Source organism: Triticum urartu, chromosome 4A, assembly GCF_056163025.1.
Source record: "Triticum urartu cultivar PI428250 chromosome 4A, HENAU_Tu73, whole genome shotgun sequence".
Lineage (NCBI taxonomy): Eukaryota > Viridiplantae > Streptophyta > Magnoliopsida > Poales > Poaceae > Triticum > Triticum urartu.
In genome coordinates, this window is record NC_141876.1 from 192,203,859 (window position 1) to 192,220,100 (window position 16,242).

At 46.4% G+C, this 16,242-nt stretch overlaps 1 protein-coding gene across 1 annotated transcript; it reads right to left on the bottom strand.

Moving 5' to 3' along the window:
- Positions 1-14,118: 14,118 nt before the first annotated feature.
- LOC147975345 (protein FAR1-RELATED SEQUENCE 5-like) lies at positions 14,119-16,025 on the bottom strand. Its single transcript, XM_087520370.1, has 4 exons — positions 16,009-16,025; positions 14,798-15,180; positions 14,227-14,684; positions 14,119-14,124 (listed from the first exon to the last, which is right to left on the bottom strand). Exons 1-4 carry the CDS (start codon positions 16,023-16,025, stop codon positions 14,119-14,121), a joined length of 864 nt encoding a protein of 287 aa, XP_087376496.1.
- Between the last annotated feature and the right edge of the window lie 217 nt (positions 16,026-16,242).

The following is a 16,242-nucleotide window of genomic DNA, read 5'->3' on the forward strand; positions in this document are numbered from 1 at the left end:
TTCTTTGGCTGGAGATGGATTGAGCACAGATGTGGCGTCTGGAACTGATGGTGGAAGTGTCTCTCGACTTCTCTCTCCACACGATGTATTTGATGTTGATGATGATTTTGTTACGCTGTGTCCATGCGTCACTAGGACTAGGAGTGCAGCAATTAATCGTCCTCCTGTGGGTGAGGTTGAAGTATTTTCGAATAAGAGGGCAGGTGAGAGGGCTTTTAAGTTGAGATGCTCTATAGAGAAATTGAAGCCTCCGAGGTTCAAATATATTGATGAGGCGAGGAAAATAAAGGCTCTTGTTCTCAGCAAAGATTTTGTAACCAAATACCACGAGTAAGTTTTATGTTGGTGCCCTTCATCCTTTATGTGTGTTTTGTTTTAAATTTTAATTTTATTGATCCCATCTGTGTATGTTTACTGCAGAAACGCGTTATTTATGGTGAATAGTCCTTTTAGTGATGTCGATACTTACACTGTTGACTATATCTATAATACATTTGGCAAAGGAGATTTAATGGATTCGTATCTCATGGATTTTGTCATCAAGTACTGGAAGCAAGACCCTGAATTGGGTTTAGTTTATCATTCTGGTGAATGTGTGCTACTTTCACCTTTATTTGTCATGGTAAACGTGTATTGTCATTTTTTTCCTATTGTACTGGTTTTTTCATGTCCATGCCTGCAAGCATTGTTTATCCTTTTTTCATTTCCTTTTTTTGTTCTTTTTTCCGTGCAGTATGTTCTTCAAATGGAAACCTTTGTGACGACAGATGATGATTTAAACCCTATGTTGTTAGTTGTGCATAGCCCGTTTGTTTTAGAAGATGCAGTTAAGTAGTTCAAGGTTTTTGTGAGTGACGACGTAAACCTGTTGGATGCAAAAGTGGTAAGTTCATTGTTTTCTGTCATTTATTTTTATGGCTTCTTGCATTTCTTTTTATAGTTATTTTCGGAACATTGGTCCTGGTGCTACGTGTCGAAAGAACTTTCATTTTCATTTTTATTTTTTTGATGTGAATAGATTATGATGCCGCGCTCCAAGGATGGTCATTATTCCTTATACACGATGAACCAGCATCGCCACACAATTGATATCCACGACACTAGGAAGTACACTGGCCATCCTGATGTCACGACAAAGTGGCGCGGGACTGACTACCACGCAGATTGCACTCAACTGGTATGTCATTTTTTCTTGCCAAGTGCAAATTTTTTTGTGTTTCTCCTACTACATTTTTTTATAAAATGCACATGCAATGTTAGCACACATAGAACCACACTTGTTTACGTAGTGCACTGCAACATATGCATGACAGAACTGCATTTTCTCACACCCCCCATAATCTGTGTAAAAAGGATAAAAGGAAATGACCTCGCGTGCATTTAAAAGAGGGACTGTCTATACGTTGAGAACAACTTTTGTATTTTTGGTTCATCTGAATAGTAACTTGATCTGTGATGTGTGTTATTTTAACCTTGTCCTTCCTTTTTTTGCCAGATGAGGAGGATGACTCGACTACTTAAGGCGATTTATGATGAAAAATGTATAAATCGAAGAACCACCCTGACTGGGTTAAATTGGCAGAGAAGCCCTCTTACCCGGTCGTGCCAGCGCAGGGAGCAAACCAGTGCGGAATCTATGTTCTAAGGTTGACACAGTTGTATGAAAGCCAACGTCTAGTTGACAGAATTATCAAATCTGACGTAACACCTTCTCTATTTTCCTCTTTTTCTTGTTACTTTTTTTATTATTTTACTTTTTCACTTTTTGTTCTTTATGACAACTTTTTTTAATCACTGTTCTGCATTTTTTAAATTTTCTTTTACAGCCTGCTGTTGAAGAGTGGAAGGCGGAGTACATGTTCTAGCTACTGTTCAATCCTTCAAACATGTTGTGTTATGAAGACATGTTGCTTGAGCTACGAAATCTGATTGCGGACCTCGGGCTTACTTCCCTGTGGCAACCGTAGACGCAGTCGCAGACACAGTAATAGTCATTTTGGCATTGTTTCTACTGGGTAAAAGCCTGTGTAGTGGACAAGAACTAGGAGTTCATGTTGTGTATTGTGTGCTGTCTAAGGTAGATAATGTATGAAAAAGACTTTTTTTCTGTTGTCGTGTTTTCGTGTGCTTTTTGCAGCAGCATATATGGACGAATTTGTATGTGTATGTGTATTTTATATGAATAACTCATACAGTATATATATGCATATATTTTTATTTTGATGACGACCACGTTTTGTGTGAACTGGAATTTTTCACGCTTATATGTATCGTATGTGTCCCATAAACTGCATAGCATGTGATGCCGAACTTCTTCGTCCAACAAAAAGCACTGCATTTGTCTACAGGCTTTTGTCTTGCACCTGTTTTTTTGCTGCACTTGCTGCAGACCCTGTATTCATGTGTGTATCCCGAAACTACATTGCTTCATGATTCTGCACTGCTTTTTGCATAACCAAATGCACTGCTTTGCCTAAAAGATGCGACCTACAGTTGGTTTTCTTTATTGTTTGTATGGTAAGGTGGGGAGTTGGGGGGCCATTTTTTAGTTGTCTATAGATTTGTATTGCTCCTGTATTCTGTGTACTTAACGCACTGTGTGCGTTAGCGCGAGGCCGGGCAGGGGGTGGGAGGGGGGTCGTGACCCCCCTCCTCTCCCCCTGCGAGGACGAGCCTGGAATGAGCCGGAGCAGGCGGCGACGCGGCGTGCCGCAGCGCCGCATGCGTAGGCGAGTCCATCACACCCCGTCGCCTCCCTGTCTATCTTAGGGGTGTGGCTCTAGGGTTGCGTGCGTCCTATTGTTGGAAAAACAGAATGTCGGCACTGCTCCGGTCAACCAAGCGCACTGCGTGCGTTAGCGCGAGGCCGAGCAGGGCGGTGGGAGGGGGTCATGACCCCCCACCCCCATGCGAGGTGGAGCCTGGAACAAGCCGGAGCAGGCGGCGACGCGGTGTGCCGCGGCGCCGCAAGCGTAGGCGAGTCCGTCACACCCCGTTGCCTCCCTGTCTATCTTAGGGGTGTGGCTCTAGGGTTGCGGGCGTCCTATTGTTGGAAAAACAAAATGTCCGCACTGCGCCTGTCAACCAAGCGCACTGCGTGTGTTAGCGCGAGGCCGAGCATGGGGGTGGGAGGGGGTCGTGACCCCTCCTCCCCACCTGCCTGTGAGGCGGAGCCTGGAACGAGCCGGAGCAGGCGGCAACGCGGCATGCCGCGGCGCTGCAAGCATAGGCGAATCTGTCACACCCCGTCGCCTCCCTGTCTATCTTAGGGGTGTGGCTCTGGGGTTGTGTTCGTCCTATTGTTGGAAAAACAGAATGTCCGCACTGCGCCTGTCAACCAAGCGCACTGCATGCGTTAGCGCGAGGCCGAGCAGGGGGTGGGAGGGGGGTCGTGACCCCCCTCCCCAACCCCCAGCGAGGCTGAGCCTGGAACGAGTCGGAGCAAGCGGCAATGCGGCTTGCCTCGGCGCCGCATGCGTAGGCGAGTCTGTCACACCCCGTCGCCTCCCTATCTATCTTAGGGGTGTGGCTCTGGGGTTGCGGGCGTCCTATTGCTGGAAAAACAGAATGTCCGCATTGTGCCTGCCAACCAACCGCACTATGTGCATTAGCGCGAGGCCGAGCAGGGGGTGGGAGGGGGGGTCGTGACCCCCCCTCCCCACCCCCCTGCTAGGCCAAGCCTGGAACAAGCCGAAGCAGGCGGCGTCGCAGCGTGCCGCGGTGCCACATGCGTAGGAGAGTCCGTCACAACCCGTCGCCTCCCTCTCTATCTTAGGGGTGTGGCTCTGGGGTTGTGTGAGTCCTATTGTTGGAAAACAAAATATCCGCACTGCGCCTGTCAACCAAGCGCACTGTGTGCGTTAGCGCGAGGCCGAGCAGGGGGTGGGAGGGGGGTCGTGACCCCCCTCCTCACCCCCTGCGAGGACGAGCCTGGAACAAGCCGGAGCAGGCGGCGACGCGGTGTGCTGCAGCGCCGCATGCGTAGGCGAGTCCATCACACCCTGTCACCTCCCTGTCTATCTTAGGGGTGTGGCTCTAGGGTTGCATGCGTCCTATTGTTGGAAAAACAGAATGCCAGCACTGCTCCGGTCAACCAAGCGCACTGCGTGCGTTAGCGCGAGGCCGAGTAGGGCGGTGGGAGGGGGTCGTGACCCCTCCTCCCCACCCGCCTGTGAGGAGGAGCCTGGAACGAGCCGGAGCAGGCGGCGACGCGGCATGCCGCGGCGCTGCAAGCGTAGGTCGAGTCTGTCACACCCCGTCGCCTCCCTGTCTATCTTAGGGGTGTGGCTCTAGGGTTGCGTGCGTCCTATTGTTGGAAAAACAAAATGTCTGCACTGCGCCTGTCAACCAAGTGCACTGCGTGCGTTAGCGCGAGGCCGAGCATGGGGGTGGGAGGGGGTCGTGACCCCTCCTCCCCACCCGCCTGTGAGGCGGAGCCTGGAACGAGCCGGAGCAGGCGGCGACGCGGCATGCCGCGGCGCTGCAAGCGTAGGCGAGTTTGTCACACCCCGTCGCCTCCCTGTCTATCTTAGGGGTGTGGCTCTGGGGTTGCGTTCGTCCTATTTTTGGAAAAACAGAATGTCCGGACTGCGCCTGTCAACTAAGCACACTGCATGCGTTAGCGCGAGGCCGAGCAGGGGGTGGGAGGGGGGGTCGTGACCCCCCTCCCCAACCCCCAGCGAGGCCGAGCCTGGAACAAGTCGGAGCAGGCGGCGATGCGGCTTGCCTCGGCGCCGCTTGCGTAGGCGAGTCTGTCACACCCCGTTGCCTCCCTATCTATCTTAGGAGTGTGGCTCTGGGGTTGCGGGCGTCCTATTGTTGGAAAAACAGAATGTCCGCATTGTGCCTGCCAACCAACCGCACTATGTGCATTAGAGTGAGGCCGAGCAGGGGATGGGAAGGGGGGTCGTGACCCCCCCTCCCCACCCCCCTGCCAGGCCAAGCCTGGAACAAGCCGGAGCAGGCGGCGTCGCAGCGCGCCGCGGTGCCACATGCGTAGGCGAGTCCGTCACAACCCGTCGCCTCCCTGTCTATCTTAGGGGTGTGGCTCTGGGGTTGTGTGCGTCCTATTGTTGGAAAACAGAATATCCGCACTGCGCCTGTCAACCAAGCGCACTGTGTGCGTTAGCACGAGGCCGAGAAAGGGGTGGGAGGGGGGTCGTGCCCCCCCCCTCCCCACCTCCTGCGAGGCTGAGCCTGGAATGAGCCGGAGCAGGCGGCGACGTGGCATGCCACGGCGCCGCATGCATAAGCGAGTCCGTCAAACCCCGTCACCTCCCTGTCTATCTTAGGGGTGTGGTTGTGGTGTTCCGTGTGTCCTATTGTCGGAAAAACCGAATGTCCGCACTGCGCCTGTCAACCAAGCTCACTGTGTGCATTAGCGCGAGGCCAAGCAGGGGTGGTGGGAGGGGGGTCATGAGCCCCATCCCCACCCCCCTGTGAGGCCGAGCCTATAATGAAGCGGAGCAGGTGGCGACGCTGCGTGCTGCGGCGCCGCATGCATAGGCGAGTCCGTCATACCCCGTCGCCTCCCTGTCTATCTTAGGGGTGTGGCTCTTGGGTTGCGTGTGTCCTATTGTTGGAAAAACAGAATGTCCGCATTGCGCCTGTCAACCAAGCGTACTACGTGCGTTAGTGCGAGGCCGAGCAGGGGGGTAGGAGGGGGGTCGCGACCACTGCTCCCCACCCCCCTGTGAGGCCGAGCCTGGAACGAGCCAGATCAAGCGGCGACGCGGCATGCCGCGGCGCCGCATGCGTAGGCGATTCCCTCACACCCCGCCGCCTCCCTGCCTATCTTAGGGGTGTGGCTCTAGGGTTGCGTGCGTCCTATTGTTGGAAAAACAAAATGTCCGCACTACGCCTGTCAACCAAGCGCATTGCGTGCATTAGCGCGAGGCCGAGCATGGGGGTGGTAGCGGGGTCGTGACCCCTCCTCCCCACCCGCCTGTGAGGCGGAGCCTGGAACGAGCCGGAGCAGGCGGCGACGCGGCATGCCGTGGCGCTGCAAGCGTAGGCGAGTCCGTCACCCCCCGTCGCCTCCCTATCTATCTTAGGGGTGTGGGTCTGGGGTTGCGTGCGTCCTATTGTTGGAAAAACAGAATGTCCGCACTGCGCCTGTCAACCAAGCGCATTGCGTGCGTTAGCGCGAGTCAGAGCAAGGGGGTTGGAGGGGGTTCGTGACCCCACTCCCCACCTCCCTGCGAGGCCAAGCCTGGAACGAGCCGGAGCAGGCGGCGACACGACGTGTCAGGGCGCCGCATGCGTAGGCGAGTCTGTCCCACCCCGTCGCCTCCTTGTCACACCCCGTGCGCCTGTCAACCAAGCCAGTGTGTGACGTGGGTTTGTGCCGTTGTAGCGAAGTGAAAAGATTCGCCATGGTAGTGTTCTTGAATGGCTGGAAAAAATAATCGTCTAAGCAAACTGCAATGCTTTATTGACAGCACATCTTCCGTCCCATACCGGACTGTACAACGGACTACATTTTTTTAGGTGAGTGGGGTACTGGAATTACTTGCTAGTTGTGCGTCGTTGGGCTTTGTTTGTTTTTGGGCTCTGAGAATTTGTTGGGTTCGTTGGGGCGTAAGACGCATTGGGCCCAAGTCGGCCTGTGAGCACGGCTGGTTCCCGGTGCATTATGTGCGGCCTGATGTTTAGTCCCACCTCGCCCGTGGAAGGCGCGCCCAACCTGTTTATAAGCGCTGGCGAGGCAGCCATGTCGAACTCCTTTGGTTACTTATTTGGGCAGTTATACATGGCACTCGCTGCTCTATGCTCTCTGACCTGTGGGCCCATGTGTGCCCGGCCCCATGCATCGTCACTCAGAACGACTCGCCTACTATGGGCGTAGGTCTACTACGAGACTGGCTGGGGCCGGTTGCACCTGGGTGGTCAATTTTTTCCTTACCTGAAGCATTTTTTTCTTTTGGAGTATATATATTTTGTGGTAGTACAAATGGTGTCATTTTTACTGCTTGCACTAATATTGAGTATTACACTGCGCGTACCAAGTCTGTGTGTTGTGCACTGCACAAAAGTTGCTACAGCCCCTCTCGTTCTGCATTTATGCATGTACAACACTTCATGTATACACTTTGTGAACTGCCTTGTATTTGTTATGCGAACTGTGTTCACGCTTGTTTATAATGGTCTGCAGATTATTATTTTTTAATAAATATTAATATTAATGTTCTTTTTCTATAATTACTATTTTGCGGACTGCATGTGTACAAATGTGTAATGCTCATTTTTACCATTGTGAACTGCATTAATCTTTCCTTTTTAGGTATTAATCTTTCCATGCGTAATGCGGATTATTTAATTTTTTGTTTAACGTTGTTTCTGAATATGTTTTGTATGTGAATAGTATGTTTTGGTATCACAGATTAAATTTTTCAAAGTTTTCTGGATACTTGTTCTAACACAAACTAATTTCAGCGAAAGCAATTGATCACAAGAAAACTGATGATACATCAGCAAACAACAGAAAGAAAATTTGATGATAATTCTAAAACGACATTGTTTTTACAAAAGAAATGTTCAATATGAAGCAATGGACATAATGAAAAGCTTGCATACATGAAACAAAGAACAACACAATGACTAAAGTAAAGTGAAACTAAACATAGCCTTGATTATTTCTAGTTGCTGTATTGGATTATAGCCTTGTTCTTCTTCTTCTTTGCTTCTTTGTCTCTTTTGCCCTGTCCAGTCCCATTATGACATCGTAGATGATTCTGCATGACTCATATGTTGCGAATGCATCTATTGCTGCATACTTGATAAGCTTTTCTAGCAGTGGGCAAAATCCCCACAGCGTATGGTCCTCCTTGCGGTTAATTTTTTTCTTCATGTCATGGTAGTGAATGTCTATCATCCTACCGGCAACATCAGCCAAAGATTCAAACTTCTTTCTGTTGTATGGGTCTCTCCATTCCACCTGAATATCAATGTAGTTAACGGAGTTGATCTCCAAACCAGATAGCTTTAGCTTGCTTTTGTCTCCTTCAATGGCGAATCTGACGAAGGTGTACTCAGCATTCATGAGGAATTTGTCTAGTTCCATTGGCATGCAAGATGTTTGTATAGAGTGAATATAGTTTATTTTCTTAGAACTACCAATGTTTTTTTGTTTTTTCTAAAACTGAACTGCAATATGAATATCTGAATCTGGTGCAGTGAGTAGTTGCTAATACTTTGTTCAGCATAAGTAGTAAATCTGATAATATATTTAATAAACAATGCATGTTTTGTGCATGCTTGTATTCTTGAACTGAATTTCATACATGTTTTGTATAGTAATGTTGCAGTTTTGTATTATTCAGTCAAATAGTTTGTTTTTGGTAAAACAAAATAAAACTACGTGTATTGCTATATCATATAATTCAAGAATTGAACACACGAGTGACATACATGGAGCCAGATGAAAACTGTCAATAAATTCATATGCCATGCTTTTCAAAAACGAGAACCAAAGTTTAAATATTGGCAATTGCAGTGAAGAAAATTTAAAGTCAATATTGACAAGCAATAGTACAGATTGATAGTTATTCTGACATGTCTTTAGCTGTAGAGATGTGGTAGACAAGGCATTCTTTTTCTACGCATAGCTGGAGCACTGCTGCCCGCTGTGGCTTCACGTAGTGCGTGTACTCGACATCAACGCCGACTAGTTTGACGGGCATTCCGCCGAGCTTCCTCCTGAGCATGGACAACATCTTGTCCATGTCTTCACCCTTGCTTGTGCAAACGACGTGGAGCTTGTGGAGGTCCACATCGTGGAGCTCCCTGTTGTACGTGCGGCGCTACTTGTACATAGGTGCATCCGCCATGACTCTCCTCTGCTCTCTCGTGTTTGTTCTGGCGAGAGAGAGAGGTTAGTGAAAGGAAATGTGGAGAAGAAGATGCAATGGGGTTTTGGGGGGACGAAGCAGTTGTGTTTTCTCCTCTGCTCTCCTCTGCTCTCCTTGACAGGACGTGGGAGAGGCGGAGTGGGGTGGTAGCATGGTGGGGCTCTGTTTTTAGTTACATGGCAACTGCAGAGAGGTTCTGCTATGAGGAGGCTCTGCTAGTGCGTTGGAAATCCGGAATGTCGTCGCCTCTTTTTTCGTGACTAGTTCAAGGTATTGACGCAACTGTCAGAAAATGTGATGATTGTGTTTTCGGTGAATTTTCCAAGTAAGTGCACTTCTTTGCTATCAAAACAGAACTTCGTATGTCCACATAGTGTACTGCATTGAAGTGAAATTTATTGTTCGTACACTGAATTATATCAGATTAGGATTCACACAGATGTACGCACATTTAGTATTTTGATTGAGTTCTTTCTTTTTCTCTCTCTTTTTTTGATGGTAATGCAGCTTTTGTGTGGATGGAGGGTAGTGTGGGTAGGGGTATCGGACTGATTTGCTTAAGTAACAGGGCTGCATTCTTCATTTTAGCCATACTGCATTGCAGTGTAAAGAGAACTGCATTTTAGAAAAAGAATACTTCGTGCTTCCATGTGGAGAACTGCATTGTTGTACGTCGCGGACTGCATTTGTACGTTGACTTCGGGCTTCCTACATTTTATTTATTAATAGCAAACTATAGTTTCTGGCTGTGCCCACGCCCATTTTTTTTGTTGTTATTCATTTAAAAAATGTTTCTCATTTTTCTTTGATCTTTTATTTTTGAACTTATTGTTTTTTCCTAGTGGGCCTTGTTGGGCCTGTGTTCGGGTAATGAAGACGCATTGGGCCCAAGTCGGTGTGTGAGCACGGCTAGTTCCCGTTGTGTTGTGTGCGGTCTAATGTTTAGTCCCACCTCGCCCGCGGAAGGCGCGCCCGACCTATTTATAAGCGCTGGCGAGGCAACCGTGTCGAACTCCTCTAGTTACTTAGTTGGGTGCTTATACACGGCGCTCGCTGCTCTATGCTCTCTGACCTGTGGGCCCATGTGTGCCGGGCCCCATGAATCGTGGCTCAGAACGACTAGCCTGCTGTGGGCGTAGGTCTACTATGATACTGGCTGGGGCCGGCTGCACCTGTGGTGGTCAATATTTTTTTTCTTTGTATTTTTCTCTCTTAAGTATTTTTTCCAATGCAGGGGCGTGCACTGCTTAGTAAATCATCTGTGCACTGCATTGATCAGGGTTTTGTACTGCATGTGCACACATTCCATACTACACATGTTTGCACTATATTTTTGCGCACTGCATGGGTAGCATTTTTCTTTATTGTTTTTGCTCTTACGTATCCTTTTTCTAGTGTACGGGTGTGCACTGCTTTGGTGCCTCTATGTGCACTGCATTCGCCATAGTCCTGTGCTGCAGGTGTACACATTTTGCACTGCATGCATCTTTCATTGCGCCAAAGTAGTGACTGGTTATGTCAACGCTGCGGACTGCATGACTTACATTTAGGGACCACATCAGGTGCACTAATTCTGCTTTGTGCACTGCGCGAAAGTGCTTCTCTCTGTGCTTCATTTTGAGCATGTACTGCACTTCATGCACACATATAGTGTAATTCCTGGTAAGACTTTGGAGAACTGCACACATAAAATGGTCTGTGGATTATATTTTTTTCGAGAATTATTATTTAATCATCTGCGGTTAGTTCGTGGGAATTGCTGCAATCAAAGTACACCTTCTTTTTTGGTTCCTTTTTCTTTGGTAACATAAGCCTTTATTGATTGTCCTTCATTCTTGGTAACATAATTTTCATTAACTCCCCTTTAATTTTCAGTTTTGACCTTTTTGCATTCCTCTTCTATAAATGTAGGCGAACTTCTACCCTTCCTTTATAGTTCATTTCTCCTCTAGCCACAACTTCTCTCCTTTCTCCAGCCTCTCTTTATTTTTTCCCTTTTCTAGGTCTTTGTTGCGATGGCTCCAGGCCCCTGTGCGAACCTCTCCTGCTGCGGCCATGGTTGTGGTGTGCCGACGCACTGCGATTGCTCAGCTTGCTCGCAGGCCTGTCGTGCTCGTCGTGGGGGGAAGGTATTGTGCCGAGCTGGGCCAGCGGAGCAGCTTGCATATGGCACAATATTCACGGAAGGATTGGATATGGGCCACATCAATGTTTCTGCGTTCTATTCCACGCTGCTTCGCCATGGCCTTGGCCGCACAAGTCCTTTTGTCCATCAGCTTACGCCAATAGATGTGGAGACTCACTACAAGATAGTATTTTTCGATTGATCTGATTTTTTCTTTGTGTTTTCTATTTTTTTGTATAATTCCATACTAGTGTGAACTTCTAGTTTTTTAGGAACGCACTTATTTTGTTTTACTAAAGTGTACTGCACTTTGTACTTATATCTTGTTTTTATTTTTTTGCTTGTGTGCATGGAGCTCGTGTTTTATTTTTGCATGGTTATAATATGTTAGCTCCTTAGATACTAGATGAGCAGTAATAGTTTCTACAATTTTCCCTGCTTGTACGGTGTGTACTACATGAAGATAGTCTCAAGAACTTCATAATAGTTATAAGCGTACTGCTTGTTTGCAAATTCCGTACTGCACATTAGATTGCGTTTAACCTGTACTGCTTTTTGGACGGTTGTACACTTCATCTAGCTCGTGTCTGTACTGTGTGTAGGTTTTTACTGGTCCGTGCAAAGTATGAGAATTGTACTGCTAGTATCGTTGCCAAACAGTTTTAATTTTTTTTGCAGAAAATTCCCCAACGAGCTGTTAGGTATCTCCGGCTCAAGAAGAAGGGAATTCTCCAGGTTGTTCTTGGTAATAGCCAAGTACCGTGTAGGCGTTGATGGGCGGCTATGTCTGCAGAAAGGGTGGAAGGAATTTGTCATTGATAGTGGCTTGAAGTCTGAGCTAGTTGTTGTCCTCAACTTCTTTGAACTCGAGGATCATACGGTTAGAATCACGTTGACATGATTGGTTAAGGTTATGAGGTTGATTTGTAATAAGTACTTTTGCGTGTCGAACGCTTCATCTTTTCGATGTGTTTTCTAATAAGCACTTTTGTGATCTGAACTGCTTCAATTATTATTCTGAACTTTGTGCTGCCAGTGAGCTAACTGCATTTTGACATGGTTTTTGGATCAAAATGTGTCAATGTTTTACTCTAGACTGCTATATATATGGTATACTCTATACACCATTTCTCTTTACATGGTTTAGTTGAATAACTCATAGTCAGCGGGAAATTTGTGTTTACACAAAATTTAAACCGATACATAAGTCATACAGATAAGCAAACTGCTTTGCATATGATTAATTTATTGAAGTTCATCTATTTGGTCGTTAACCTGCTGCTTCCCCGCGGTGACTGGAGCGTGTCTAATGTCGCACTTTCTTTTGTTTTCTGTGGCGGTGTTGTTGGTTCATGTCTCTGCACTGTTGTGTTTGTAGCCCCTCGCGTGCTGGTTGATGGCTGCTTTTGTTTTTCAGTGCTATGAACTGCATCCTTCTTTGCTCCCCGCGTGCTAGTTGATGGCTGCTTTCGTTTTCCAGTGCTGTGAACTGCACCCTTCTTTGCTCCCCTCGTGCTGGCTGATTGCGGCTTTTGTTTTCAGTGTTGTGAACTGCATCCTTCTTTGCTCCCCGCGTGTTGGTTGATGGTGGCTTTCGTTTTCCGGTGTTGTGAACTGCATCCTTTCGTGCTCCTACCTTGTTTTTTGAAAGTGGTGTCGTTCTCGGTTGTTTATGTACATCAGCATTCCCTTGTGGTGGTCTTGTTGGCATTGTTTCTTCATGCTCTTCATCTTCTTCACTCTCTTCACTCTCTTCTTCCTCTTCCTCATGTTCCTCATCTATTTCTTCATAAGCCAGTGGTTCTTCGGTTTCTTCATGTTCTTCGTCCTTTTCACTCTCTTCTTGTTCCTCCTCTTCTTCATCTGCTTCTTCATAAGTCATTTCTTGTTCAGTTGTATCACCATCTTCTTCTTCGATTTCATCTTCTTCGTCTTCCTCATTTTCTGATCTTGTTCTTTTGGGGCGGGTTCTTGAATTGTGTCTCTTCCTATTTTTGTAGATGCTACAACATCTTGGTTTCGTCCATTTCTTAGTGTTATGAGTGTAATTTCTATTTGGTTGTGCATCGCCATGTCCTCGTTTTTCTTGTTCATGTCTTTTTGTGCATGTCCTAGAATTGTGGCTGCTGATTTCATTACATGTCTTGCACCTTCTTATTCCCAGTGGGTGACCATCACTGTCCAGCTCAGGCTGTGGCTTACTGTTTTGTCATCATTTTTCTCCTTGCATGCAACCTTTTTCTGGGTTGCGTTGCCCCCTTTCTTCCTTCCTGTTGTGTTCGAAACAGGAGCTGGAAGAATTGTTTCTTTTTTGATAGCACCAGTTCCGTTGTGTTCAGTATTTTGTACTTGCTCGGCATTATTTTCATGTTGGGATTTCTCTGCTTGCTTTAGTTTTGCTGCTTCTTCTTTGTTGAGCACATCAACTTCCTCGATCAGTGCCCTCATACCAGACAACGCTCTATGGCACCCAGCGTCGGACCTTGTCGCTCTGTTTGCAAGGTCCATTGCTGTTTCTGTCAGCAATTTTCTATGACAAAAAAGCAAGGTTCCATGTGGTGCTGTTTGTTCGTAGTCTCTTCTGTCAAACGTTGCATTTGATCTTGCGTTACGGGTGTATCTTTTGATGATGTACACCTCAGGAATCTTGAGTACTCTCAAATGAGAAAGCATGCATAACACATGGACGCAAAAGAGCCCGGCAGACAAACACATGATTTCCTTTGTTTTGTAACTGAACTGCATGAAATTAATAAACACATATTTTGTTCGCTATTTGTTCATTTTTAAAGAAGTGAACTTCATTTGGTTTTGTGAATTTCTCATGCATGTGGACTTTTAAAGTTCAGTAAGTGAGCTTTCATGCATGACTATCAGAAACTAGATTTTTTTTTTGCTAGGAGTCTCACTTGTGTGGAGTTTGCACTCACATTCGTAGATCTCTTTCTTTTCATCGGCGACCACTTGGAAATTATGCCTTGCCCAGTCAAATGCATCTGATCTACTGTAGTGGTGTACGAGATAATTTGTCGGGTTCTCAGGGGACCGTTCTGCTACCATAGAGTGTTTCTTTGAAATATGCAAACACTGCCCTTGTATACACTTTTGATAGCTGAACTTCGAACCAAAACTGGGTTGTTGTCTTCACCTCTGAATGCATGATCAGAAATGCTCTGTTACGAACCAGAGAAATGAAAAACTTGTTTGTTTTTGTAGTTATTTTTAGCAGTTTTTGATTGACATTTTGTTTACCTCATTTGCTACTGTCTCTGCGTGCTCGACGGCCTTCCTGGTCTGAATGCACTTGTCCACCTGCTGAGCAAACACATGGAGATCATGCTTCTCTTTGACAAAAAATTTCTTCAGTATGCGGTTCATGCTCTCGCTTCTCTGTGTGGAAGTCATCCGAGTACATAAAATTTCCTTGTAGTAAGCCGAGATCCACTCGTGCATGCCATCCCACAGCGAATTCATCACTTCGTCGTCTTGCAAGTTGTATCTCTGAATGAGGTCCTTCCATGCTTGTTCAAATTCTGACGGCATTAGTGGGTGGTTCAGCACCGCATTGAGGTCATCCTTGAGTTTCTTGTGCGCCTTATACAGCAAGGCGAGGTGGTCTTTGTACTTCTTCATGATATGCCACCGACACAACTTATGCAGAGTATGTGGGAGGATAGTTTTTAATGTTGCCTTCATTGAAGAACACTGGTCTGAGAAGGCACAAATAGTGTTTTGTTATTAAGTTGTTTGTGTGTGTAAGATAGATGGAAGAAATATAAGTGCACCAAACAAACGTAAGTATTTAGGTGTTATTTTTTTGTACCTGTGAGCATGCAGATTGGCAGCTTGTTGTTCATACACCTCAGAAATGTTTTGAAAACCCACTCGAAGGATGATATTGTTTCAACTTGCACGAGGGCAACATCAAATATGGTGCTTTGTAGATGATTGTTCACTCCCACGAAGACTCCTAGCGGCATGTGGAATTTGTTAGTTTTATACGCCGTGTCAAATGTAACGCAGTCTCCAAAATCTTCATATGATCCTTTGCAACTTGCATTGGCCCAAAAGACGTTTCCTACACGGTTATCTGCATCAACGTCATAATCATAAAAGAACTCTGGATTTATCTTCTGCATCTTCTCTAAGAAATCCATAAGTTTCTTGACATCATCTTCGGACTCTTCTCTGGCAAACTTCTGTTTCCTGCATTTTCAAACACAATGCAAACTCATCTCATCAAATAGGGAATAATTACCGACAGAATGCTCAAGTGATATGCTCTGTGACGTGCTTACTTGTTTACCCAGTCACGGCTAGTATGTCCCGTGTACTACAGACTACTAGACATACGCGACAGCATTGACATCATTTGAGCATGTGTGTGGTTGTCCAATCGCATGTCTTTCACTAACTGGTCTATCAAAGGATCGTCTTTTTATTGCGATCACTTGTGGAAAAGCATCCCAGGGCTTTCCAGCATCTTGTGATTGTGGTTGAGTTCAACCATTTCTATCACAAATTTGCCATCCTTCCTTTTTTTGACTCTAATCTTTTCCCTGCAGCCAATCCCTTTTTATGTCTTCTGACATTTCCGGTGATAATCTGACACAGTCTGCTTGTGCATCCCTTCTCTTGAGCAGACAATGTAGGCATTTGTCATGTGTTTTGACCTCTTGCGTATGCCAAACCCTGCATATCTTGCATAATTGTTGTAAAAGTCCCATGCCTTTTTGTATGTGGTGAACTTCATACCAGTGGCATGTTTTTATCCTGCATTTAAGTGCAATGCTCTATGATATAATTTGTTTTGTTATGTTTTTAAATATGAGGAGTGCATACGAGGTTAATAAAGCATTGCAATGTTCCTAAGTTTTCAGAAGAATCGACTGTATTAGATGTTAGGTCAAACCTCACAAGAAATATCAATGTGCACTGCAATGTTATCTGAATGGACTACAAATATTATTATTTTTTCAGGACATAAACTTACATGTGTGTAGAGTCGCACACCCGATGGTGTTTGCAGCTCACCGGGTTGTATTGGACATGGCGGAGTTATAGCAGATTTGTGTAGTTGAGGATCTCGCGGCGGCAATAGTGTGGAGGACTTGTACCTGCCGTTGACTTCTGACAGAGGCACCGTCGGTGGTCGTGGTGTCGAATTTGATGCAACAGGTCTACCTGGAGCTCTGTTTTTCGGTGCAGCAGGTGGACGCCGAGCTCTATTTTGGGGTGCAGCAGGTGGACGTTGAGCTCTATTTTGGG